The sequence below is a fragment of the Caloenas nicobarica genome, chromosome 11, assembly GCF_036013445.1.
Source record: "Caloenas nicobarica isolate bCalNic1 chromosome 11, bCalNic1.hap1, whole genome shotgun sequence".
Lineage (NCBI taxonomy): Eukaryota > Metazoa > Chordata > Aves > Columbiformes > Columbidae > Caloenas > Caloenas nicobarica.
The window spans coordinates 5076450-5102505 of record NC_088255.1 but is presented as its reverse complement, the minus strand read 5'-3'; the positions used below and the strand labels follow the sequence as shown (position 1 = coordinate 5102505).

At 63.2% G+C, this 26056-nt stretch overlaps 1 protein-coding gene across 3 annotated transcripts; it reads left to right on the top strand.

Moving 5' to 3' along the window:
- Positions 1-272: 272 nt before the first annotated feature.
- SEMA3F (semaphorin 3F) lies at positions 273-23269 on the top strand. Of its 3 annotated transcripts, none has more exons than XM_065642334.1 (19): positions 273-435; positions 3541-3705; positions 12360-12520; positions 12684-12746; positions 13381-13500; positions 14946-15026; positions 16815-16908; positions 17286-17405; positions 18877-19016; positions 19093-19207; positions 19409-19478; positions 19592-19736; positions 19834-20056; positions 20907-20995; positions 21286-21327; positions 21576-21733; positions 21813-21880; positions 22554-22687; positions 22767-23269. In XM_065642334.1, the coding sequence occupies exons 2-19, from the start codon at positions 3594-3596 to the stop codon at positions 23175-23177; spliced, it is 2346 nt and encodes a 781-aa protein (XP_065498406.1). In that variant the 5' UTR covers positions 273-435; positions 3541-3593; the 3' UTR covers positions 23178-23269. The 3 variants fall into 3 exon arrangements, with proteins under 3 accessions (XP_065498406.1, XP_065498405.1, XP_065498407.1); XM_065642333.1 differs by lacking the exon at positions 273-435 and adding an exon at positions 3389-3450; XM_065642335.1 differs by lacking the exons at positions 273-435; positions 14946-15026 and adding an exon at positions 3391-3450.
- Positions 23270-26056: the final 2787 nt, after the last annotated feature.

Below are 26056 nucleotides of genomic sequence, written 5' to 3'. Positions count from 1 at the left end.
CCTTCCCAGGGCCGACGAGAGGGTGGTGGGCGCCGGAGGCCAACCGAGCCGCCCGCGGCCTCGCACGGCAGGACGCCGCCGGCACGGGACAACAAAAGGCCGGAGTGCCGGAGGTGAGCGGCCGGGGCGGTGGCGGGGCTCGAACCCGGAGGTCCGGGCGATGGGCGGGGCTGGGCTGGAGGGCGCGGCTATGCAAATGAACAGCCGCGGCGAGCGCACGGGCTGCGGCGCTCGCTTGGGGCCGGGGCGCCGCCCCGCCCCGCCCCGCCCCGCCCCGCCCCGCCCCGCCCCGCCCCGCCCCGCCGCTCCACGGGCCGGGGCCGCGGCGGCAGTCGCGGCCGCGAGATGGCGGGGGGCCGCGGGTGATCGGCGCGGCGCTGAGCCCCCCCGCCCTCCACCCCCTCCTCGGCCGCCGCCGCCGGGACCTGCACAGAGGTAAGAGCAGGGGCGGGCGGCGGAGCGGGGGCCCGGTGCGGGGGGCGCCCCGAGAAAACTTTCCGCCGCTCGGAACTCGTGTGTGTGTGTCCCCCCCGCCGCAACTTGCCGGTGAAGCGGGCAGGTGGGGTGCAGAATGGGGGTGCCGGTGCCTGCGGTCCGGTGCCGGGACCCGTGCCCCGCGCTGGCAGCGACACGGGGTGCTTCGCAGCTCGTCCCCCGCCGCCTCGCACGGGGGCGATGCCGGCGTGGGGGGTCCCTGCCCGTGCCCCCACCCCCGGGAGCCTGTGGCTGGGCAGGCGCGACCCGCTCCCGCTCGGGGCGGGGAGGCTGTCCCCGGGGGCAGGGTGCAGGCAGGGACGGGGCTGGGAGGGAGCTTCGGGGTAAGGGGGGCTGCTGCGAGGCTCGGCGGCGGGTGGGTGCCCAAGCAGGGGGTGCTGGGGAGACACAACAGAGACCCGCAGCACCGTGGAGCAGACAGCCGAAGCCCGCCGCGGTGGGACCGCCTGCCCCGGTGCAACCTCGAGCCCCGGGAGGGCTGGGGGTCCGGGGAGGGAGCAGCGCCCGGGGCCGGGGAGCAGGGGACAGAGGGCTCTCCCTGGGGAGAGGCCAGGCATGCCAGAGGCGCAAAGTTGTGCAAAGTTATTCCCGTGGTGCGAGGGGCCACGGCAGACAATTAGCATTATTATTTTTTTCTTTTTTTTTTTTTTTCCCCTTCCCGCCAGTGGCATTGCGCATTCGGGCACTGTGGCTGAGGAGTGGGGCAGGGTCCCCTCCCACTGCCCATCCTGCCTGTATTTCTTTTCCCTCCTAAAATGTTCCTGCTCGCTAGGCTCACTCCTGAGGCCACTGGGACCAGGCGTATAGGCAGCCCTACCTCTGAGCCCCCTGAAGCACCCCATCCGTGCTGGGGTCTCAGTCCCCCAAAGGAGTCTCTGTTCCAGCTGAGAAAACCTTTCCCTAATTGCTCCGGCTCAGTGGCACTTGGTTGACTGGCCTGGGGAGGGGGGGGATAAAGTCAAGCGGGATTTTCATCTTCCCGCGGCAGCACCAGCAATGGCCAAACTTTAATTGCCAAAAAAACACCCAACCCAGCCCCAGCCAGCCCGGGTGCTGGTGGGGAGGAATGTGGCTGCTCTCCCCTGGAGTTTCCAGTTTCCCTGGAGCGCAGATGACCCTGGAAATGGAGATTTCCCAGCCAAGGTGCACGCCAATGGGCCGTTTCCCCTTTTTGCTTCCTTGGAATTTGCCTCTCCCGACTGGGCCTGGGTGCCCCCCGCTCGCCGCCGGCTCTTTCCCCCCTCCTCGCCCTGCACTCGCTGCGCTCCCCTCCTCTCCCTCTTTTCCTTTGTTTGCCATCTCGCTCCCTGTCTCTGACGCGTACGCCGCTTCATCCAAATGCAATAGTGGGATTTGCCAGAATTATTTCCTAAAGCTGCTGGGGAGCGGGGGGGAGGTTTGGATTGGGGGGGTAGTGTTTAACTGCAACCAACTGGAGTTTTGGCTGGCGCAGAAATTGGGGGCTCCGGCTGTCCCAGCCTGGCGCTGATGGGAAGGGCAGAGCCTGGGAATGGGTGGGAGAAGGGGGAGGCAGCCTGGAAGGGGACCGAATGCCAGTACAATGGAGCAGAGCTGGGTGTGCGCCGGGGGAGAGGAGCAAATCGAAATATTTACTGACTCCAAAGGCAAGAGTGAGGAAAAAAAATATTGAGCCCTGGGGAACAGCGGTGCCGCTGCGCTCTGGGTCTTGCCCCGCCACTCGAGGAAGCGCGTCGCTGGAGGGGCCGTGTTGGCGCCCGCCTGCCGGTGACCGTGCCGCTGCTCTTGTCCCGTTCGGGGCTGGGGCCGGCGTCATGGGTGCTGTGCTCCCGGGGAGGGGCCAGACAGACCACCCGGGTGGGCTGCAGGCAGAGCCCTGGGGTGCAGGATCACCCTCCCTGCAGTTCAGCATCCGTCTCCCGGGGTGCCCCAAAGGGTTCCTGGCCATCCATCCGGCACCTTCGTGTGTGCGTGTCCCTCATGGGGCTGTGTGCTGGCAGCTGGCAGAGCTGTGGAGGGCATGTTCCCATGGGGGTGGCACGGTGGGGACCCCCCGGCACAGCGTGCTGGCAGGCAGTGCCCATCTCCGCGGTGCAGAGCCCCTGTGGCTGGGCTGGCCGGGCACTCCCTGTTTGCCCCAGCCCAGCCGGGTACCACGGCACAGCACATCCCACCCCGTGTGTGCAGCTCCCTGGGGACGCAAGGGGCTTCCCACTGAGGGCATCCTCCCAAATCCTGCCATGAACCTCCTCTGGAGCCCCCTGGGAGGGTGCTGCCGTGGGAGGGGGACCTGGGCCCGAGGGGACGGTCTCTCTCTGGGAGAGGCAGTGGGGCACACTGGGGGCACCACGTGCCGTGCGGGGTGCTGAGCCGGGGTGCGTGTGTGGCTTGCTGGAGGCAGCTTGGCGGACTCCGCTCAGTGCTGGAGCCCCAGGGAGTCCAGCTGCCTGGCACACAGGCATGGCTTTTTTTTTTTCCTTCTTTTTCTTCCTCTTTTATTTATGAAAAAAAAAAAATCCTCCCCCCCCCCCCCCCCCTTTTTTTTTTTTGTACGTTCTTGGAATAATGAAGTCCAGATTTCCTTCATGTTGGAAAGATTTGATCCCGGCTCTGCTTGCTGTGGCTTTGCTGGGGGCTGGGAGAAGGGGTGGGGGGAATGGGAGAGGGCTGGGTATGGGACCCCTCTGGGTGCCAGCGTGGGGGGAGCCAGCCTGATGGGGTGGGGATGCTGCAGGCTGGGGGGGGTGAGGAGAGATGCTTCTCACCTGGGCAAGGCTTGCTGGCTTGTGCGAAGGAACACGCTGCAGTGGTGCTCGCTGCCACACTCACCTCACCCTGTGCGCTTGGCTTGGCACCCAAGGAGGTGAGGCTGGGCCCCCCAAATCCTGCCCCCCACTCCCCCAGACTGCAGAGCGAGGTTCAGCTGAGCCCCGCCAGGGCTGGCTCCCAGCCCTCCCTGGAGGATGCTGTGTGCCGGTGGGTGATGAAGAGCGGGGTGGGGAGATGTGGGGGGGGCTTGTAGGTGCAGCAAACTGACGTCCCTCCCCCCCATACCCTCTTCGGCAGGCTCAGCCCCCCCTGGACTCCCCTTGACCTCAGCACCCAGGCGCGTGCCCACCATGCCCGTGGTCAGCGTCCTCCTCTGGGCCACCCTGCTGACTCTGGGCTGGCGGGCGGCCCACGCCAAGGACCACAGCGTCGCCACCCCAAGGGTCCAGCTCTCTTTCAAAGGTAAGAGCCGAGCAGCGGCTGTTGGGGAGGGGGTGGGAACCCCAGCTGGGTGGAGGAGACCAGCAGCACCCTGGTCCAGGCTGGTCCTCCTCCTCACTTGTGGGGTGTCAGCACCTCCAGAAATCTCCATGGGGATCTGTGTGCGGCATGGCTGAGCTCCCAGTCTGCCCCTGTCTCTCAGTCTTGGGGGGCTGGTAGCCTGCCCAGTCCCCCCAGTACACTTCCTCTTGTGGGTGGGCGGCTCCCTCCATCTGGCGAAGCTGGGTGCCGAGGTGTGGGGAGCCCCCCCGGCAGCGCCCCAAGTCCAGACGGCAGCTTGACGCCGCCCCGACCCCCCAGCTGGTAGTAACGCCTGGGAGCTGGCAGGGAACCGGCAGGAGGGGAGGATGCTGGGCCAGGGGGGAAGGGGCTTAACCCTTTGGTACTGGGGCTGCACGACCAACCCCCTGTGTGAGCCAGGAGGGGACCCCAGCATCAGCTCTGGGGTGCGTGTTGGCAGAGGGGTTGGTCCTGAGCTCCTGCCAGGGGGATGCTGAAAGGAGGCAGGATGGGGGGTGATGAGGGCTTGGGCTTGGAAACCTGGAGGAGCAGAACACAAATTGCTGCTGCTGACATGGTGTGTTTGGTGCCACCGTCACCCTGGCTCCTGCGGGAGCTGGCTGCTCACTTGGATGCGTCCCAGCCTGGGGACATGTGTCAGGAGGGTGACAGGCACACAGAGCCTCATGTCTGCCCCTCCTTGGGGTCCCGGTGGAGGTGAGCCGCGGCCGCGCTGCCTGCGCCCCTGCCCTGCCTTTGCCCTCTGGTTGGGTACCGAACCGGTGAGTCCGGACTGTGGTGGCAGAGCTGTTGGGGAGCACGGCAGCTCCAGTCTGGCAGAGCCCGGCAGGAGGGGCCGGGGGCGCTGACAGCAAACACAGCGCAGGCAGGGCAAGACGCTGGTGTTAAAGGCTGGTCTCGGCAGAAAAATGGCTGGTATGAAGAGGCTGGGGACAAGTCCAGGCTGGAAAGCAGTGAATTGTTCCTCCCCATTTGGCAGGCACTGCTTTCCTCTCCCAAAGGTGTTTTCGGAGGGTTTTTGGGGGCTGCTGGGGCACTTTGGCTGCTGCTGTTTCCTGCCCAAGGCTGTGTCCCTCACCTCCGCTCGGAGCATCTCTTCCTTGCCTCTGCGGTGAGGGGAGGCTCTGGCAAAGCCCTGGCTGGACCCGGCGCCTGCCACCCCGGTGACGTGTGTGTTAACGCCTGTCACCATCCTGCAGCCACCGGCATGCCTGGGGAGCGGGATTAATTCCGGATAAGCATGGCTGGGCGTGCTGTGCCGCAGGGTGGGGGCTAGTTTGGGGTTGGTTTTTGGCCCCAGATGGGTTGAACGGATGTCCCTGACCTTGCCCAGGGGATGTCACTCAAGTGCCCCTGTTGGGATCTCCAGTCCTTCTCCCTTGTGCCAGGGCAGCAGTGCCCTGAGGGGTCTGGCAGGGCTCCTTCTTCCCAGAGGTTGGATTTGTGGTGGGAGATGGGCCAGTTCCCACTTGCACAGGGAGAAGTGGTGCTAGCGACATGTTGGATCTGAGCATACCAGGACTGGGAAGGGATGCTGCTCGCCCCTTCCCTGCCCATGCTCTTGCAGTGACAGTGGAGGATTAGCTCAGGTCCTCCTTGGGGTGCAACACACCCAGCTGCTGGTACGTGGCTTCACCAAGTCAATAACGTGCACTCATCCTTCCCGAAGCTGTGGGGCCACAAGATGTGGGGCGGCAGTGGCGTGTCCCAGCCAGCCCAGCCTCTTCTCTTGCTTGGGAAACTGGGGCTGGTGCTCAAATCCCCAGCCCCAGGTCGCCTGGGGTGGCTGAGCAGGTGGCGGGGCTCGGCGTGATGGGAGCTGGGCTGTGGGACACCGGTGTGATGAGTTGGGCCGGGCTCTGCCAGCAGGGACACAGCCGTGGTAGCGCAGGGGGCTGCTGAGATGCTGCGGGGCTCGGGGTGCAGGTCCCTGCCACCAGCATCCCCTGGCTGAGGCACTGCCCAGTGGGACCAAGGTGGCTGTCACCATGTGCTGGTGCCGGGGAAGGAGCTGTGCCGGCGGGAGCTGCCGCGTCCCCCCCGGCGCCTCGCCTCGGCCGCGCTGCCTGGAGCCCCGCCAGCCCTGGGAATGTCTCCGGGTTTGTTTGCCTTTGCTTGTTATCGCGCGCCGGAGGTTTGTCGCAGCTCCCTGGGGCCTGCGTCATCCTCTACAGAACCTCTTCGTCTTTGAGTGCTTTTAAAATATATATATATATATATATATATAAAAAATAACGAGGCAATAGGAAAGGAGCTGGAGCCAAGCTCCTTCACGCCAGTGCAGGGGCTGTGCAGGGTTACCTCCCAGTCCTCTCCCCATCTCGTGACCACTGTGGTCCCTGTCTGTCTGTCCTCCCTCTCAAGGCTTTCCTGTCTATGTGTCCGCGGGAGGAAGGTGACCGGCACGGAAAGAGCAGTGCTGGGAGCGGCTCCGGTGTGGCTCCCTTTTGCCAACAGCTCTTCCCAGATCCCAGCCCGGTGCCAGCCAGAAATAGGGTGGATATTTTAAATCATCTCCTTGCTAACAATTCCCCCCTTCTCCCGTGCACATCCTGCGGCCCCCTCTCCTCCAGGCCTTCCTCTGGGCTGGGGGCTCTGGCAACAGAGAGGTCCTTGCTTTCCCCGCAAGGATGCAGGAGGTGATGATGATGATGGTGATTCATCCCTCCGTGTCCTGCTCCCTGTCCAGCGTGGGAAAAGCGTGCGGGAAGGAAGGGTGGGCTCTCGCCCCGCATGGTCGCGGGAAGCCCTCAGGGTCAGAGCTCTCCGTGGGGCTTCAAAGGGGGAGCCGCTCACCCCCCCACGGCGACGGGAACGGCCGTGCCGGCACCTCTCGGAAACGCTGCGGCAAAGGTCCAGCCAGAGGGGCAGCCCTGGCTGGGAGGGGCTGGGCGAGAGGCAGCGCAGTTCCTGTGTGGGGGGAAAAAAAATCACTTTAAAAAGAATGAATCAAGTGGTGGAAACTCCCCTTGGCGCTACTGCCAGCCCTCTGCGTGACTGTGCTCCTCCCCACCTCTTGCCTCAGTTTCCCCTCCCGCCCCGCTGGCATCTTGGCTGGCGGCTGGAGGACATCGGCACGCTTGATCTGAGGCTGAGGGTGGCAGATGGCTGGAGAGGAGCCCGGTGAGGGGGACATGGCCCCAGGGGCCGCCCGGCGCCCTCCTAAGCTGCTGCAGCTGTGGGCACCGCTTGGTGACAGCGGGCTGGGATAAACATAGGGGGACACAGGGGGAATATGCAGGCAGGGCCAAGGGCTTGGGGACAGCCAGCCCTGGGGACAAGCTGGGAGGGTTGGCACCATCAGTCCCCACTCCAGCGCAGGCTGGGTGTGCGCTGGACCCCCATGCTGCTCCTCGGAGCCCTTGAAGGAGGGGATGCCGCACAGTCCCCTCTGCCATGCCCTGGGGGACAGGGACGCGGGGCTGAGCCCTGCAGCCCCTAAGAGGATTTCCCTGGCTGGGGCAGTGGGGGGCTGCCGCAGGGCCCCCCCCCACCCGCTGGGACCGGCTGCCACTGGGGCTGAGCCCCTAAGGCTCTGGCTGCGAAGCTCCATAAGCTCCTTAAACCCTCCTAAAAAAGCCCCCGTGTGATTTCAACCCCTCCACCCCCAAGCCGGTACCTAATAAGCTTGTTATCCCTCAAATTAACGCTGCTCCTTCTGGAGCAGCACAGCCAGCATGGCCCTTCCTGGGGTCCTGGTGTGTGTCCCCCACCCCTGCCCAGAGCCTCCCCAGCCGCTCCCTTTCCCAGGGCCTGGAATAGCGGCTGCCTTCCCACCCAGCACCTCGCCTTGCTCGCAGGGGCTGCAGAAGAAAATAATGTAAAAAAAAAAATTTTAAAAGCCCTAAAAATGGTGAGTGGGGACCCCTCAGCTCAGCCCTTTGCTTTTGCAGGGATTAAAGTGTTTTTTGAAGTGGGGCTCCTTCCTGAGGGGGTTTTCCTGTGGAGCATCCCCTGGATCAGATCCCCTGTGGGGACCGGGGTCACCGCTGCTGAGTGATGCTCAGTGGGGACAGGGTCCCCCTGCCAGCGATGCTTGCTGGGGCACGTCCCCCTGCAAGTGCTTTGGGCAGGCTCACTGGGGGATGAATCAGCAGTTTTGGCTGAAAAAATGTGGTTTTCTTTTTTTTTTCTTTTTTTTCTTCTTTTTTTTGTTTTTGTTTTGGTTTTTTGGCCTGTGCCCAACTGGCCGTGCAGTGGTGGCCGATGGGGGAAGCGCCCGGCCGGCCCTGCTTTTATCCCCAGGGATTTGACCCGGGTGTTGGTGACACCTGTCCCCTGCTGCGGGGGCCGGCGGGGTGAGTGCCGGGGCGATGCTCCCCAAGGGGGGCTGGAGACGGTCGGGGGTGGAAGGCAGCGATCGGGAGCCGGAGCCATTTCATCTCCATAGCCCCAGTAAGGCAGCTTCGGTTTCCTCCCACCTGTGAATCGCTTAAATGGGAAAAGAGCTTGGCTGGGGGCCACGGAAACTCTCTTATTACATGTAATTAGCTTAATTACATCATAAATAACCCATCAAGGGGTAGCAGAGTGACGCTCAAACAAATAAGCAATTCTGCTTTCATCGGGCAACCCACCCAGCGCTTTGATCAGCCCCAATAACAACAAATGCTTTAAACACGCGAGGGGTCGCATCCAGCCCCCCATCCCTCTCCCAGCATTGCTCCGCAGCCCTCCCCTCTGCCCAGTACCCAAAAACCTGCCTTCCACATTTCAAGCAGGGAAAAAATTGGGGAGGATCATCCCCAAAATTTAGGTTGAGCTTTAAATTGATGTGGGATGAAACGCTCTGGGCTGGAGCTGGGATTTATCCCTGCTGGGCCAGGCTCCCTGGGATCTGCACTGGGCTTCTCCATCGGCACGTGGAGTGAATTCATTTGCCTCCACGGACAGAAAGGGCTCCCGAAGGGCGCCGACGCTGCCAGCCGGGGGGAGAGCGGTTATTGAATATAAACACGCCATGTAATTTACATGCTAATTATGTTGAATGCGCTACAAGCCCATAATTAGAAACTAATTTGGTGAGAGCGCCTGTAATTGCTTTTGGGCGAGTGCAGTGCTGGTGCACCTGGGGAGGTGACCGACTCAGGTCCTAATGGCATTAACCCTTTTTGCCAGCACCCTGCTGATGTTTGGGGGGGATCAGGGGCATCTGGGGAGCTCAGGTGGGGTGAGCAGCACCCTGGGATGCTTGGTTTTATTGGTTCCTCCAAAATCTCACCCTTGCTTTGGAGATCAGCGCTGGTCTCCCTGCTGATGGGCGATGGATGGGGACTGCTTATCGCTGCCTGATGGGGACGGGGGTGGCATTCAGCACTGGTGGAGGTGTGGGCAGCTGCCGGAGCTGTAAATTCAGCCTGAATTTGGCATTATGGGAGGAATTTGGCTTTGCAGAGCAGGTAATCTGGCAGAGCTGCTTGCCACTGCCGCGGGCAGAGCTGAGCATGGCCCCAGGTTGCCGGCCAAGGGCCTGACAGTTTCCTGGCCGCCGGCATCGCTTGAGGGTGCTGGGTAATTAAATCTCAACACCTGAGGCCACCAAATGATGCTGGGAAGGCGAGTCCTGGGGGGAATCAGTGGGGGCTCTGTGGGATGCTTGTAAGGGGACAGTCCCCAGAGAGGCCACCCCGGCTGCGATGCCGGGCAGCTCCTGGCTCCGGTGCTGGGCAATTAAAATGGGATTAGGCTCCCAGCCAGCCAGGGAAGCTCCGCCGTGCCGGGGTTGGCAGCAGGGATGCGGGAGGGAATAGGCTCATCTGGGCGCATCCACTAACGAGTCAGATTCTCCATCCCAGGACCCCCCCGTGGCTGCTGGGGGTGGGTTTGGGGGCACAGCAGTGGGGGATTAGGTGGGGAGGGCAGTGGGGGGTGACGGTTTGGGAGGTCAGAGGTTGGGGCAGGGGCTCACCTGTCCCTCCATCCCCTTTGGAGAGGGCGTCACGGGGCAGTGGGTCCATCCCCACCCCGCTTTAGGAGTGCCCCCTCTGATCGCTGGGGCATAGGGGGCTGAATGAGGGCCCCAGCAAGGGGCCAGGGCCCTTTGTGCTGCTGTCCCTGTCCCCTGCTGAGCCCTGGGGCCGCCCATCCTGATGGGCGTGGGATATTTGGGACCGTTGCTGGTGTGGGACCCTCCACTGCCAGGGTCTTGGTGCTGCTCGACTCAGCCCCAGGGTCCCGGCTGGGAGGGGAGAGCAAAGACGGGAGCGCATCCCCTGGGAGGGTGGACATGATGTCCCCTGGGGAGGGTGGACACGAGACCCCCAGGCCAGGCAGCAGTGGCAGAGTGGGGCTGTCCCAGCGTGGGGGTCCTGCCTGGTTTAACTGCCATCCCTGTGCCGGGCTCGTCTCTGCCCCCAGTGGGATGGATGGGCGCATGGTGCTGGTGCTGGCAGTGGGTCCCCGGTGCTGGGGACAACCTGTCCTGCTCTGCCTGCATCACCCACTGCCAGAGCCGCCCTGCCCCTGGCTCCGCAGCTGCAGCGCTCACCGGCACCAGTGTCCCTCGGGGAGAAGCCCCAACAAATTCATCCCATGCCCTTAGGGCACAGTGTGGGGCACACGCAGGCACACACGTGTACACACACGCTGCACGGGGCACGCACAGGCAGACGTTGCATGCTGTATGTGCACACACACGCTCACTGCATGGGGCACGCACACGTGTGCACAGATATTGCACACTGTACACACACGTGTACGTACGTGTTGCACACTGTACATGTACACACACACTGCATGGGGCAGTGGGGCAGCTGCCGGCCATGGGGCAGGCAGGGACCGGACCCAGTGTGCTATGGGACAGGCAGGGGACACCACAGGTGGCAGGCGAGCCGGTGCTGGCAACAGGGAGCATGTGGAGCCCAGATGGGCCAGGCAGGAGGAGTGTGCCGTGGGGTGGGTGGCTGGGCCCCCCCTGTTTCCCCATGCCTTTCACTGCATCACCCCACCTCTGCCATGGTGGGGACACCTCTGCACCCACAACCCAAACTGCCAGCCCCTCCACATTCCCACCATGCTCGCCCCATCCACCCAGCATTGGTGGGGAGGTCTGGACCCCTGGAAGGTGGATGTCCCGTCCCATGACACCGTTTCCCACAGTGTGTCCCGGCAGGTTCCCTCCCCACGGTGCCCGGCATGTACCGACCTCACCGCCATGCTGAGTGGTGCCGGGGGGCTGCAAGTGGCCCGCCATGGGGTGGGCATTGGGGAGCACCACTGCCGACCAGGGGACAGAGTGGGTCCTCCCAGTGACACCAGTGGCTGCGCCTGGGCACCCCTGTGCTCCCTTGGTGTGGGCTCCCATGGAGACCCCTATTCCCCTCAGGCAACAGGAGGTGCCTCCAGCCCACCCCCAGGATGCCAAGCAGGGAGTCCGCAGGGCTATGTGAGGGGGTTCTTAGCACCACTGGGGTGCCAGGGTGCAGGGCACATTCTCCCCTATCCCTCCTGCTCCCCAAAGAGGGCAGACCCCTGCATCCCTGGTGTGCCCAGGACGGGACGCTGAGGACACCCGTGGGACATTGCCAGCCCCACATGGGGCTGGGAGGCAGGAGGTCAGGGGGATGTGCTGAGCTGCCCGTTGGAGCCCTGCCCAGCCCTGCCTGGAAGCTGACGTCCTCCTGCGGGACCCTGCTCCGCTCCCACACAGTAAGGGGCATCCCCAGGGGCTTCCCCCAGCACTTGGCATCTGCACAGAGCATGTTCCTGCCTGGAGGGACAAAATCTGCGGGGTGGGGATGCTCATGGGGCCAGTGTTCCATGGGCTTGGTATCCAAAGGGAGTGACACCTCCAATGGGAGTGGTGTATGGGGAAGCTGACACCCCATAGGGGTGGCATCTGATGGCTGCTGGTGGCATCCAAAGGGTTGGCACCTCCAAAGGAGGTGGCATCCAGGGCAGATGGTGTCCCATGGAGTAGGGTCCTCTGTCTCGCTCGTGTCCTGGCCCTTGCCACGTGGTCCTTGGCACCGGCCCACATCATCTGCAGCACTTCTGCCTTCCATCTGGCTGCCTCATTGCACTTGTGAATATTCATGACCCTCATTATCCTCTTTCACTCGTTGCTCCCACACTCGGGCTAAAAATAACTTCCCAAGGGGGGGATGGGGTGCACGGGGTAGGGGAGAGGCTCGTCCCCTCCCGTTCCTTGGGGTGCTGGCTCCTTAGGGTCCCAGCTCCCCCATTTGAGGAGACAGTGGCCTGGTTGGGACATGGGAACACACGGCTGGAGAGGGATGATGCAGGAGATTTTGGGAGTTGGGCACTTGGCTGGGGCTCCAGGGAGCACCCCCCTTCCTGCCTCATCTCATGGAGCTCCACTCCATGCTGTGGGGTGCTGGGTCTCCTGCTGCCCCCTCCCCTGGCCACCCTTGGTTGTCCCAACTGGCCGTGAGCATCTCTGTCATTGTCCCATGTCCCATGTAGAGGAGGCAGCATCATGGTGCTCATGGAGGGGAATTTGGGGGCTGGAAGGTGGGCACCTCCTCTCACAGGGCATCCTCCATTTGGGACCACACTTGGACTCAAGGGCAGGGGTGGCAGCAGGGAAGGTGAGGGTCCCTGGGATGCTGACATGTGCCCCTTTCTCCCCGCAGAGCTGAAGGCAACAGGCACAGCACACTTCTTCAACTTCCTCCTCAACTCCAGCGACTACCGCATCCTGCTGAAGGACGAGGACCACGACCGCATGTACGTGGGCAGCAAGGACTACGTCCTCTCGCTGGACCTCCATGACATCAACCGCGAGCCCCTCATTGTAAGCTGCCATCACAGGGCATGGGTGGAAGGGGGGCAACCAGGCACCGAGGGGTGCATTTCGGATGCTGGGCCAAGGGCTCGCTGGGCATTGCTGGTGCTGGTGGGGCAGAATTGGGGCCAGGCAGGGAGCCCTGGTCTCCCCTGGGCTGGTGTCTCCACAGATCCACTGGCCCGCGTCCCAGCAGAGGATCGAGGAGTGCATCCTGTCAGGCAAGAACAGCAACGTGAGTGGCCACCACGATCCCCCTTCTGGTAGCGGCGGGTGGGTTGGTGACCAGCACTGGGGAGGGAGTCATGTCCTTGTATCCTGCCCTGGAGAAGCTACCCCTGGGTCCCCTGTAGCAGCATGTGCAGCCATGCCGGGATGGGGTGGCACTCCCAGGTGTCACGGTGTCCTGCCACCCCTTCTGTCCCAGCCACACAGGTCCTGGAGAGCTTCATGGGCGAGCAGGAGGCCAAGGTCCCCATGCTGCTTCCTCCCACCGGCTTCCTCCCGCCATGGCCCATGCCAGCCCCTCACCTGTGCCGTCCCATGACCTATGCCAAACTATGGCCATGCCATCCTAAATCCAGTGCTACCCCTTGACCCATGCCACCCAATGGCCCATACCAACCCATGACCACGCCAACCCATGGCCAAACCCCACCCCCCATGGCATGTCTCATGCCAGCCCGTGCCCTGTGCCAGCCTTCCACCTTCCTGGCTCCTTGCCCCGCTTTCTCCCTTCCCCAGCTCCCACCCTCTGCCGGGGGGCTGGACCCCATGGTGCCCAGCTCAGCGTGAGTGCTGACAGGTGGCGGGAAGAGGGGTGTCCTGTCCCTTTGCTGGGGTTGTCACCCCCCACTTCTTCTTCCCAGGGGGAGTGTGGCAACTTCATCCGCCTGATCCAGCCCTGGAACCGGACCCACCTCTACGTTTGTGGCACCGGTGCCTACAACCCCATCTGCACCTTTGTCAACCGTGGGCGCAAAGCCCAGGTGAGGGGTGGGCGGAACGGGGCGGACAATGAGCCACTGCCCGGCTCAGCGGTGCCGGCGCAGCCGCCGCGGGGCTGCAGCAGGATGCGGGGGGCAGTGCAGCACAGCTCGGCTCTGCCAGCCAGTGCCAGGAGGTTTGGGGGGCAGATTTGGGGGCCAGCAGGCTGAGGGGTGATGGTGGCTAACAGTTCTACACTGCTGAGCGGGGCCAAGCCATCTCCACAGACCAAGGGCTTCTCTTCACGCCGGAACCCGGCTGCCCCAGCTGGACCCCGGACACCGGTTCCACGCAACGTGCCCTCCCGCCCCGCCAGCCGCAGCCGCCACCGGATCTCCACCGGGGTGAGGGATGTGCCCACCCCCAGCTGCCCACCCACCGCCAGCCACCAAGCCCCCGCCACGGATGTGGAGGATACCAGACACCGCGCCAGCACAGGGAGAACCGTGGCTGAGGCCATGCCGGCATGCGAGGCTGTGCTGGAAGTGTCCCTGGATGGAAGGATGTCACCTGGCCCTGAGGACCGTGACGTGCAGCGAGCGCAGTGTCGAAGCTGCATGTCACCAGGCTAGATGTGTGGCAGATGGAGGAGAGCTTTTCGGATGGCCCTTGGAGGGAGCTGATCTCTGCAAGTAGCAGCACAGGTGTCCCGGGGGCCTGGAGTGCTGCAGGGTGTCCGTCCCCTCTGTGCCGGGCTGGCAGGTCCTGGGCTGTGTCCTCTCCCGTGGCTGGACCGAGCTGGGCACCATCAGCCCCAGCTGAGGGAGGAGCACGACGCTGGATGTGGAGGATGGGTGTCTGCCCCAGTGCTCCCCAAGTCCAGCACAGGCACCAAGAGAGGTGGATGCTGCTCAGACCACTCTGGATTGAGACCAGATTGGGACTGGACTGGACTAGGACTGGATTTGGACTGGGCTAGGACAGGATTGACACCAGACTGGGACTAGCCTGGGCAGTGGCAGCATTTGAGGAGCACTAGGGATGCCCATGCAAATGAGGACAGCATTGTGTGTCCCCTCTGGTGGAGCCAGTGGCAGTGTGGCAGGGACCGGGGGTCCTGGTGACCCCCATGGCGTCATGGCTCAGCACCAGGGCCTTGCTTCTCTGCATGGGGCACTGTCAGCTGGGTGGCAGGTGCCAGTGTTGTGTCCCCAGGCATGAGCCCAACCTGGCTGGCTGCTGGCAGCCACCTCTGCCACCCTTCCTGCCCTGCGCCAGGGCACCCCAGTTCTGTTGGAGATGGCAGGATCCTTCCCGGAGACCCTGCTGCTGGAGCCCAGCTCGCGGCATCCAGGGACCTCACCGGCACCCCCCGGGGGAGCTGCGGCTCTGCTGCTCCATGGCACCTGTCACCCCAGCTCTTGGGATCCCCCCGCCTGCCCCCGCCCCAGGGGGTCCTTGCCCCCCCCCGCCGGCGCTAACTCTCTGCCCTGCTCCTTTTCCCCAGGGGTTTCCGCCGAGCCAGCCGGGAGGCCGGGAAAGCAGATCCGCCGACGGCCCCCTCAGCCCGAGACCAGCACAAAGCAAGGTGGGGACCGGTCTGGGGGCCCGCCGCAGCCGTGCCCACCTCTCCCCTGGGCCGCGCCGGAGCCGCGGGCTCCTCCTTCCCACCGGCATGCTCCCGACCCCCGGGCTGGGCACCCTGTGCCATGGGCATCCCCACCATCTTCTTCCCTCTTGGCACAGCATCCTCCAGCCACCGGCCTGGCGTCTCCACTCTCCTTCTCTCACTAACTCCTTCCTCCCGGGCCGTGCACGGGTCCCTCGTGGGGGACACTGTCAGGGACGGTGGCTCTCCCCGCCACCACTGGCTTTGCCTGGCTCTGGAAGTGGGGCAATGTGTTGCGCAAAGCCTCGGGAATCGGGATGGTTCAGGGGAGAATGCCAAGGCAATGTGTAAGGTGTTTTGGTAGGGTCTGTAAAAAAATTGCTGAACAGCTGCTTCGCCCTGCCCTGGGAGGGGCTGGTGTCATCCCAGAGGGCAAGCGGGCTCAGGAAGGTGACAGCATCCCCAGTTTCTGGGGACATCCAGCGCCCAGCCTGCCCTGACAGTGTCACCCCCTGAGCCTCTCCCCCCCAGACTAACGTGGGTCGGTGCATGGGCCGGGGATGGCATGGGGCACCAGCGCCGCAGTGGCTCCTGGGTTGCCCGGCGGGAGGGTGATGTGGTTTGGCCGGGGCCAGGGCTGTGCTGCAGAGCCAGGTTGTCTATGCAAAGGGTTTGCCCAGCTTGGGACCAGGGCCAGCACTTGGCAGGGGCGTTTGTGATGGTGCCAGTGGTGCAGGTGGCATGGTGCAGTGATGGGGAAGGTGGAAGCATGGCCGTGCCTGTCTCTGGGGCTGGGATGCCCCAGGAGGAGCTGGCACAAGCAGATCTTGTGATGGGAGATGTGTGTGGTGAGCATCCCAGCTCCCCACCTGCTCCTGCCTTTCCTGGGGCCAGGGCCTCTGCCAGGACCCTGCTCCCCTCTCGATGGAGGGTGACCACCACCATGACTGTCACCCCTGCATCAAAGAAAGGCTGTGGGGCCAGCAGGCAGCTCCACCAGCCCAATTCGGTTGCCTAAAGGTCCCCTGTGTGCCCAGGCTCCCCATGAGTGCTTCCCTGATGCTGCTTTATCCCAGCTCTGGGGGTCCGTACACTGAGCTGCGAGGTGATGTGCCCCCAGCTGGCACTGGCAGAGGGTTTTGTGTGCGTCTCTGGAGGCAGCGTGGGTCTCCCATGATGGTGCTGGGGCTGGCCATGGGGAAGGCAGAGGCGACATCAGGGAGATGGATCCTAACAGCGTGGGGCAAATACCCTGGAGCGGGTGCAGCGTCTCACCATGATGCCACCGCAGTGGCACCCACTGGAAAATGGGTCCTGGGAAGAGGAGCCCAGTGGGTCTGGCAGCCAAGCAGTGCCAAGCAGTGTCGCTGGCCAAACCCTGCCTGCTGAAGCTGCTGGAGCTACATGACCTGGAGCAGACCAAGTGGCAATGTGCAGCACGGCTGGACGGAGCGAAGAAGCGGCTGGAAGCAGAAGTTTGTCCAGAAGTGGACCTGGGGAATGGATGCCCCATTTCAGCCTGGCGGCTCAGCCAAGTCTCCAGGTGGTGGAGGGCACGGAGGAGCACCCAGCAACGTCGGAGGAGGAGTTCATGGGGGCTTCAGCTTCTCAGGAGACCTGCAGACCCGTGGTGTGGTCCATCTGCATCTGTCCTTGCTGCTGGGCTCTCTCCCGGAGGAGGCTGCCTCTCCCAGTGGACTTTGGAAGGTGCCACAGGGATGGGGGGATGAACGGCTAACCAGCTCCTCCATTTGCTTCCTTCTCCAGGATTATATCTTCTACCTGGAGCCGGACAAACTGGAGTCAGGCAAGGGGAAGTGTTCCTACGACCCCAAAGTAGACACTGTCTCTGCGTTAATAAGTGAGTCCTGCAGCCCCCTGGGGCTGGCTCTGGCTGCGTTGGGCAGAGGGAATGTACAGATGATGTGGGACCCACCATCTTCCTGTGTTGCCCACATACCCCTCAGGAGCTGGGTTCTTGCCCCTACCACCCCTCCAGCTGCAGATGTTGGGGCACCTGGGGTGCCCAGTCCTGGGGCACCTGGCCCAGCAGAGTTGGGGGTCCTAGTTACAGACCACTACCAAACTCCTGAGTTTGCTGGGATGGCCACAGCCAGTGGCTCTTGTTTGCCTGGTGGCTACTAGCCAGAGCTGGGGCTGGATGGAGCCCAGGGCAGTGGGAGAAGGTGGATGGATGTGACTAGGTGGGGGTCCCCAGCTGATCTCTGCCCTCCGCAGATGAAGAGCTCTACGCCGGCGTCTACATTGACTTCATGGGCACCGACGCAGCCATCTTCCGCACCATGGGCAAGCAGACAGCCATGAGGACAGACCAGTACAATTCACGCTGGCTCAATGGTGAGTTGGGGTGTCATTGGCCCAGGTTCCCTGGGGAGCCCACGACTCCAACCCAGAGACCTATCATGTCGTACTGCGTCCTACCAGGAGAGAGACAGCAGCCAGCATGGGCAGTCAGATGGGTCATGGTGTGGGATGGATGGATGGGTGGTCAGATGATGGATGGTTGACAGTTGATGGGTGGATGATTGGGTGGACAGATGATAGATGAACAGATGATGGATGGATGGATGGATGGATGGATGGATGGATGGATGGATGGATGGATGGATGGATGGAAATCCAGACAGAAGAGCAGAGGGATAGCTGTGCAGGGCACAGTGACAGACACACCAGGGGCTTCACTGGGCAGCGGGAGCAGGTGAGAGATGTGACTGGCTCTGCCGGAGTCTGTGCGTGGGTTTCTGCAGGGCTGAGATGTCAACCGTGTCGCCTGCGATCGATGACCCCAAACGCTCATCCTGTCCCCCCGCAGCCCCCCTGCCCATGGGGCAGCAGCTGAGTAAACAGAGCAGAGCAGATGGACTGGTCCTGCCGGGCCAGGGAGCCGGCAGGGCGGTAACCCGAAGAGGGGGAGCTGTCAGTGCAGGCTGGGCACTGGCTGATGGATGGCAGGGAGAAGCTTCCTGAGAAGCTTCCAGGTTGTGTGGTTCCTCCCTGGGGGGTATGACCAGTTCCCACTGCCCTGCTCTTGGAATTGCTGGAGCCCTCCACACTGTGGACCTCAGGGGTGCTCCCAGGGATGCCAGGGATGCCCTGAGCCCCTCCTGGAGCACTGATGACCACCAGAGACCCAGTTCCTCACCCCACCTCTGCGACTTTGCTCCAGATCCAGCTCTCACCCTACAACCACAACAGTGCTTTTCATAGAATCAGTACAGTTTGGGTTGGAAGGGACCTTCAAAGCTCATCCAGTCCCACCCCGCCCTGAGCAGGGACATCTTCACCAGCTCAGGTTGCTCAGAGCCCCATCCAGCTTGGCCTGGGATGTCTCCAGGGATGGGGCATCCACCACCTCTCTGGACAACCTGGGCCAGTATTTTACCACCTTCATTGTAAAAAATTTCTTCCTCCATGTCTGGCCTGAATCTCCCCTCCTTCAGTTTAAAACCATCGCCCCTTGTCCTATCATAACTGGCCCTGCTAAAAAGCCTGTCTCCATCTTTCTTATAAGCTCCTTTTAAGCACTTAAGGGCCGCAATAGGGTCTCCCTGGAGCCTTCTCTTCTCCAGCTGAACACCCCAGCTCTCTCAGCCTGTCCTCCCAGCAGAGCTGTTCCAGCCTCGGATCATTTCTGTGACTCCTCTGGCCCCTCTCCAACAGGTCCATGTCTGTCCTGTGCAGGGGGCTCCAGAGCTGGATGCAGCGCTGCAGGAGCGGGGCGATGCTGGAGGAGGGGGGCTCAGCACCCCACTGTGGTGGTGGGCAGGGGGTGCTGCGGGACTGAGGGTGCCGTGCTGTGCCGTTCCAGACCCGGCCTTTGTCCGCGCCCAGCTCATCCCCGACAGCAGCGAGAGGAACGACGACAAGCTCTACTTCTTCTTCCGAGAGAAGTCGGCTGATGCTCCGCTGAGCCCTGGGGTCTATTCCCGCATCGGGCGCATTTGCCTGGTGGGTGGAGCCGGGGGCGGGCAGGGGGCAGGCAAGGGGGCAGGCAGGGCTCAGCGTGGGGGTCTCTCCGTTGCAGAATGACGATGGGGGCCACTGCTGCCTCGTGAACAAGTGGAGCACCTTCCTGAAGGCTCGGCTCGTGTGCTCTGTGCCAGGACCCGATGGGATTGAAACACACTTCGACGAGCTCCGTGAGTGGGCAAGGCCGGGGGGGGAACCTTCTGCACCCCTGCAGGCTTGGGGGGCACCCTGGGGAGGGCTGCGGACCCCCTTGCTGCCCCCCACCTCTTACTTCTCCCACATGGAGCTGCTCTCCCTCCTGCCCTGGTGTCCCTGAGTGCGAGGGGTGTCCCGTCTGCCCCATGGTGACACCCTGGTTTTTCTGTCTCAAGAGGATGTCTTCATCCAGCAGACTCAGGACACCAAGAACCCTGTTATCTACGCCGTGTTCTCTGCTTCGGGGTGAGTGCTGAGTCTCCTGGCATGGAGCAGGGGAGGGGGATCCCCAGCTGGGTGGGGGTCCTGGTGTTGCTGCAGTGCCAAGCTGGAGGGTGGCAGCAGGTCCTTCCCTCCAGGTCGGTCTTCAAAGGCTCTGCCGTCTGCGTCTACTCCATGGCTGATATCCGCATGGTCTTCAACGGGCCCTTTGCGCACAAGGAGGGACCCAACTACCAGTGGATGCCCTACACGGGCAAGATGCCCTACCCCAGGCCGGGCACCGTAAGTAACCCCAGGCACGTGTGGGGAGCTGAGCTGTCACCCTCAGACCCCTGCCTGGTCACTAGGTCACCGAGCACTGGTGACGTTTGTACTGCAGTGCCCTGGGGGGACCTTCACCCCATCCATGAAGTCAACCAAGGACTACCCCGATGAAGTGATCAACTTCATGCGCGCGCACCCACTGATGTACCACGCTGTCTACCCCGCGCACCGCCGGCCGCTGGTGGTCCGCACCAACGTCAACTACCGCTTCACCACCGTGGCCGTCGACCAGGTGGACGCGGCAGACGGGCGCTATGAGGTGCTTTTCCTGGGCACAGGTACCCACGCCGCGCACCGCGGGGAATGCAGCATGCTCCAGCGCGGCCCCGGAGGGCACGGGCACCACCAGGGCTGGCCAGAGTACTGTGCCCTCCGCCACACTGGAGTGGGGCAAAGAGCCGAGACCCCCTCCAAGATCCCTGCCCCTCCTCGAGGCTCCAGCCTGGTCCTCCCCCTGCCCCATTGCCCATCCCATGGATCCCACCACCCAGCCTGGTCCTTCCCCTAGCCCAGTTCCTGTCTGCAGGGCCAGCAGTCCAGCATGATTCCTCCCATCCAACTAATGCCACCAGCAACCCTGGTCCTCCTCTGGCCCGAGTGCTAACCCTAGGGGCCCCACCATCCAGCCTTGTACTTTCCTGACCCTGGTGCCTGTCCTACAGACTCTATGACTCAGCTTCATGCTTCCCATTGGCCATCCTAATCCCGCCATCATCTAGCCTCAATCTTCCCCTGCCTGGTTGCCCATCCTAGAGGCACCAGCCTCCCACCCTGTCCTTCCCCAGCCCCAGTGCCCATCCTGAGGGCACCATTGCCTGGCCTGGTGCTTTCCCTGCTCTAACCTGCATCCCAGAGCCCCCGTGAGCCCATCCTGGTCCTTCCCCTGCCCCAGTGCCCATCCCTGGCTGCTGCTCCAACCCTGCCCTGGGTGATGGCAGTCCCTAGGCATGTGCAGTGACCTGGGCTGCACCCCGGGCACAGCCACCCACTGCAGCAGGAGAGAGATGGGGGTGGGCTTGGGGGTCTCCTTCCTCCCCCCAGCCCCAAGCAGGGACCCCCTTCACAGGAGGGGAGAGCGCATGTGCCCAGGGGTGGCACTGAGTGCCTGGGCATTGTGGTGTCTTGCAGATCGAGGCACTGTGCAGAAGGTCATCGTGCTCCCCCGGGATGACATGGAGACGGAGGAGCTCATGCTGGAAGAGATCGAGGTGTTCAAGGTAGGAGCTGTCTTGTCCTCCACCCTCACTGAGTGTCCTCAAGCCAGCCAGCCAGTCCCTTGGGACACCAAGCAGCCCCTTGAGACATCAGTCAGCCCCTTGGGACACCAGCCAGCCCTTGGCTGGCACTGGAGGGACCCCAAGCATTGGTTCTCCTGCCCCTCACAGCTCCGCCTGCCCACCCCTGCCCCACCCCAGCTACCTAGGGGGTGTCTGGGCTGCCCCCCCAGGCCTGCAGCATCAGGCCAGGCACTTGCCCCTCCATCTCTTCCACTCTTGCTCCCATCTAGGTGCCAGCACCCGTCAAGACGATGACCATCTCCTCCAAGAGGGTGAGTGATGGCACGTGGGAAAGGGCTGGGCAGATCCCATTGTGGGCCTGACCGTAGCACTGCCCAGTGTCACCACAGCAGAGCAGGAGGCACACGGGTCACCCCAGGATGAGCTGGCTCTGGTGGCCCTGGGTGGCTTTGGTGTCTCGGCCAGTCCCAGCACCAGGAGACTGCAGCTCATTCTGGGGGGGTGCTTACAGGGAGAGGATGAGATGACGTCTCACCCTGTCCTCTTTACCCCCCAACAGCAACAGCTGTATGTGTCCTCGGCCGTTGGCGTGACCCACCTGGCCCTGCACCGCTGTGATGTCTATGGAGAAGCCTGTGCCGACTGCTGCCTGGCACGGGACCCGTACTGCGCCTGGGACGGCAGCGCCTGCACCCGCTACTCCGCCTCCTCCAAGAGGTATGGGGGGCCAGGAGGGGGCAGTCGGGAGGGACCACCTGGCCCCAGGCTCCCCTGCTCACCTCCTGACCCCCCACAGGCGGAGCCGGCGGCAGGACGTGCGGCACGGCAACCCCATCCGCCAGTGTCGGGGCTACAACTCTAACGGTGGGTGAGGTGTGGGGCACAACCCCACAGCACTGGGAGGCAGCTGGAGGGCGTGCTGAGAGCAGGAGGATGTGGGATGTGGGCAGCAGCCAGAGGGGGACATGGGTGGATGGGAGCCCTGGTGGGTTGATGCTTTTGTGGGTGGATATACAGGAAAAGGGTGAGGATGGATGGATGATTTCATGAAAGAATGGGTACATTGGGGAGGAGGATGAACATGGATGGATGGATACATTTGGGAGGAGGATGAGCACTGATGGATGGGCAAGTGGGTGGATGGATGGATGGATGGATGAATGGGTGGATGGAAGAATGGATAGATTGATGAAAAAGTGGACACATTGAGGAGGAGCATGAGCATGGATGGGGGGGACATCGGGGAGTAGGATGAACATGGATGGATAGATGGATACATTGGGGATGAAACATAGAGGGATATGTTGGGGAGGAGGAGTAGATTTGGATGGCTGGAAGGAAGGATGGACATCCTTCTGGAAGGATGGCTTAGCTAGAGGAGGAGCGCACTTGCTTGGTGGCTGGGTAGCTGGCATACACATGGCTGGAGGTGGAGAGAAGCTCTCCCTTGGAGAGTGAGTGGGCTGGGCAGGAGTGCAGCGGGGCAGGGGACACGGAGCTGCAGGTGTGACCTGGCTGCCCGTGGCCACCCCTGCAGCTAACAAGAACGCGGTGGAGGCCGTGCAGTACGGGGTGGAGGGCAGCACCGCTTTCCTGGAGTGCCAGCCCCGCTCGCCCCAGGCCAGCGTCAAGTGGCTGCTGCAGAAGGACAACAGCGACCGGCGGAAAGAGGTAGGGCAGGGGGGTGCTGGGGGGTGCCGGGGGCGGGCAGGGACCGGTCGACTGAGCCATGCCACCTGTCCCCCCGCAGCTGCGGGTGGAGGGCCGGGTGCTGCGGACAGAGCAGGGCTTGCTGCTGCGCGCCCTCCAGCTCACTGACAGCGGCCTCTACTCCTGCACTGCCACCGAGAACAACTTCAAGCACACAGTGACCAAGGTGCAGCTCCGCGTCCTCAGCAGCCGCGCTGTCCACGCCGTGCTGGTGCAGGCGGAGACCCCCCCCGGCCTGCCTGGGGCCCCCACTCCGCGCTACCAGGACCTGCTGCAGCTCCTCACCCAGCCCGAAATGGGACTCCTGGACCAGTATTGCCAGGGCTACTGGCGGCACATGGCCGCTAGCCCCCCCCAGCCGCTGGCTGGCCTCAAAGCCAAGGAGCAGCAGGAGCAGAAGAAACCTCGGAACCGCCGGAATCACCAGCCAGAGACCTACGGGCACACATGAAACCGTCATCAGGGACTTTGCTAGCACAGTGCTCTATTTTTCCTCCCTTTTAATATTAAAAATATCTATAAATAAATATATATATATATATACATCCATGCACACACACACACGCAGACACACGCACTCCCCCCTCCCGCGGGAGATGGTATTTATTTGTAGGTTGTACAAAGTCACTGGGGCAGTGCGACCCCCACCTCCCAGCCCCGCAGAGGAGCGGAGACCCCCAGGGTGGCTGCAGCCAGAATCACTGTCTTCCCACCCCTCCAGGACCCCAGGATCCTGGTGTGGGGGACCACCAGGCACCGTGGCCACTGTCTCCCCCCAGCTGGGACACGTCACTGCACTGGGGACCAGAGGAGCAGGTCCCGGTGTGGGATGAGGGTGATGGGGAGCGGGGCAAACTCCAGTCAGGGGGGACAAGGCAAGGGCAGGGGGAGAAGTGGTGCTGGACAAAGTCTGACCCTCACAGCCTTGGCATGGCCCTCACAGCTTCCTGCCTCAGTTTCCCCAGCCAGTTATTGAGGAGCAAGTGCTTTTCAAGGAGAAGGTGCAGACCACCAGGCAAGCCGAGGAGAAGGGGGCTGTGTGGCCCAGAGGCTTGGGTGGGGACAGACAGGACCCTCAAGACAGGACCCAGGTATCTAAGCCATGGTGGGGGCTCAACCAGGTATTTTGGGTGGGGAAGGGAAGGAGAAAGGGCTGTGCTAGGGTAAAACCTCGGGCAGCTGCCAGCGCTTACTGGCATTGCCACCCCTGGGTGTTTGGGGCATCCAGCCCATCAGCCATCTCCTCAGGGCATCCTGGTGGGTGTGGGGGCCTGTAAATAGTTGTACTTGGGGAGCGCAGGGGTGGCCAGGGCTGAGCAAGTGCCCCCCGACACAGCCAGGGGCACCCCCAAATAAACACTGGCTTTGGGACGGACGCGGGCGCCTGCGTGTGCTCTGTCGGGGAGCGGGCAGGGAGCGGGCAGCAGCTGGGGGCTGTGCTGCCACCTGGCCCCGTCACAGAATCCCCCCAACTCTGCCGCTCAGCCCTGCCAGGGTGTGGAGGGCTGCGCTGGAGCCAGGCAGGGAGCTGGGGAGCCCTTGGGATTCACGTGGCAGGGCTGTATTGGGAACACTGGGGGCACTGGGTGGCACTAAGGGCACTGGGAAGTTGACACTGGACGGGACAGGGGTCATAGAAGGTGGCAGTACTGGTTGACACTGTCTGGGTGCTAGGGGGACGCTGGGCTGGGCTAGTGTCCACTACCGGCTGTTACTGGAGGCACTGGGAGCACTCAAGAGTCACTACTGGGAGCACTGGGGGAAGTACTGGAGCGCTAGGATTCTGTACTTGGAGCCGGTACTTGGCCGTCCTGGGGCCATGGGGAGGGGGAAGACTCTACAGGGGGCACTGGGAGTGATAGTGTCTGATACTGGGCTGTACTGGGAACACTGGTTGGTACCGGGGGCAATGTGGGTTGTACTGGGCTCCTCTGGACAGTCCCAGGAAGGCACTAGGATAAGTGCTGCGAGGTCCTGGGCTAAACTGGGGGCAGTGCAGGGCTGTACGGGGGGCGCTGGGCTGTGCTGGCGCGGTGCAGGGCTGTACTGGGGGCGCTGGGATGTACTGGGGCGGTGGAGGGCTGTACTGGGGTTGCAGGGCTGTACTGGGGTTGCAGGGCTGTACTGGGGGCGCTGGGATGTACTGGGGGTGCTGGGCTGTACTGGGGCGGTGCAGGGCTGTACTGCAGGTGCTGGGCTGTACTGGGGGCGCTGGGCTGTACTGGGGCGGTGCAGGGCTGTACTGGGGGCGCTGGGCTGTACTGGGGGCGCTGGGAGGTACTGGGGGCGCTGGGCTATACTGGGGGCGCTGGGATGTACTGGGGCGGTGGAGGGCTGTACTGGGGGCGCTGGGCTATACTGGGGGCGCTGGGATGTACTGGGGCGGTGGAGGGCTGTACTGGGGGCGCTGTGCTGTACTGGGGGCGCTGGGCTGTACTGGGGGCGCTGGGCTGTACTGGGGGCGCTGGGTTGCGCTGGGTCCTTTCGCCCCCTGGCGGCCGAGAGCGATTCTGCAGAAGCCGCGCGGGACGGGAGGGGCACTGTGGGCGGGGGGGCGGATCAGGACACGGGGCACTTATCTTTACTGGAAACACCTGGGGGAACCCTGGTAGGGCCTTGGAACACGGGGCGGTGGCAGGGGGATACAGAGGAATTACTGGGGTGTCCTTGGAGACACTAAGTCTTACTGGAGGGGCCACGATGGCAATGGGGGGGGGACTGAGGAGGCGGGAGACGGGGAAATGGTGGCCTAAGGACACTGAGGAGGGCGCTGAGGGGCCTGGGGACACTGAAGGGGCGGTCATTGCAGCTGGCATGGGAGCACTGGGGTGCCCCTGGACATTGGGCAGGGCTTGGGGGGGAAAGGGGGGGATCCTGAGGACACTGGGAGGGGACTAGAATTTCTCCTTGGGATGCTGAGGAGTGTTATGGGGAAGGGTTCTGGGGAGGGTACTTGGGTATCCCTGAGGACATTGTGCATGTGTTGCTGGAGGGGCCTGGGGACTCCAGGGGTGATACTGGGCTGGGCTGGTGACGCTGGCAGTGTACGGGTGGGTGAGTGGGGACACGAAGGAGTGCACCTGGGCGGCCTGGGAACGTTGGTGGAGGGTCCTGTAAGGGTCCTGGGGACACAGGGTGAGGTGACTGGGGATGGCATTCAGTCACTGGGTGCCCATGGGGACACTGGGCATGAGAACCTGGGGACGCTGAGATGGCTTACTGGGGAGGTTGTGGGCACTGGTTCAGAGTGGGTGGTAATGACCAGCCTGTGCTGGGGACAATGGGGACATTTCAATCCATGGCACCCAGCCCCTGACAGACCACAACAGA

What these genes read in the sequence shown, in the direction of transcription:
- SEMA3F (XM_065642333.1), top strand. An exon ending in TGTCAGGCAAGAACAGCAAC is followed by an intron (nt 12,747 to 13,380) that starts GTGAGTGGCCAC and finishes TCTTCTTCCCAG; the next exon opens with GGGGAGTGTGGCAACTTCAT. An exon ending in ACCGTGGGCGCAAAGCCCAG is followed by an intron (nt 13,501 to 14,945) that starts GTGAGGGGTGGG and finishes CCTTTTCCCCAG; the next exon opens with GGGTTTCCGCCGAGCCAGCC.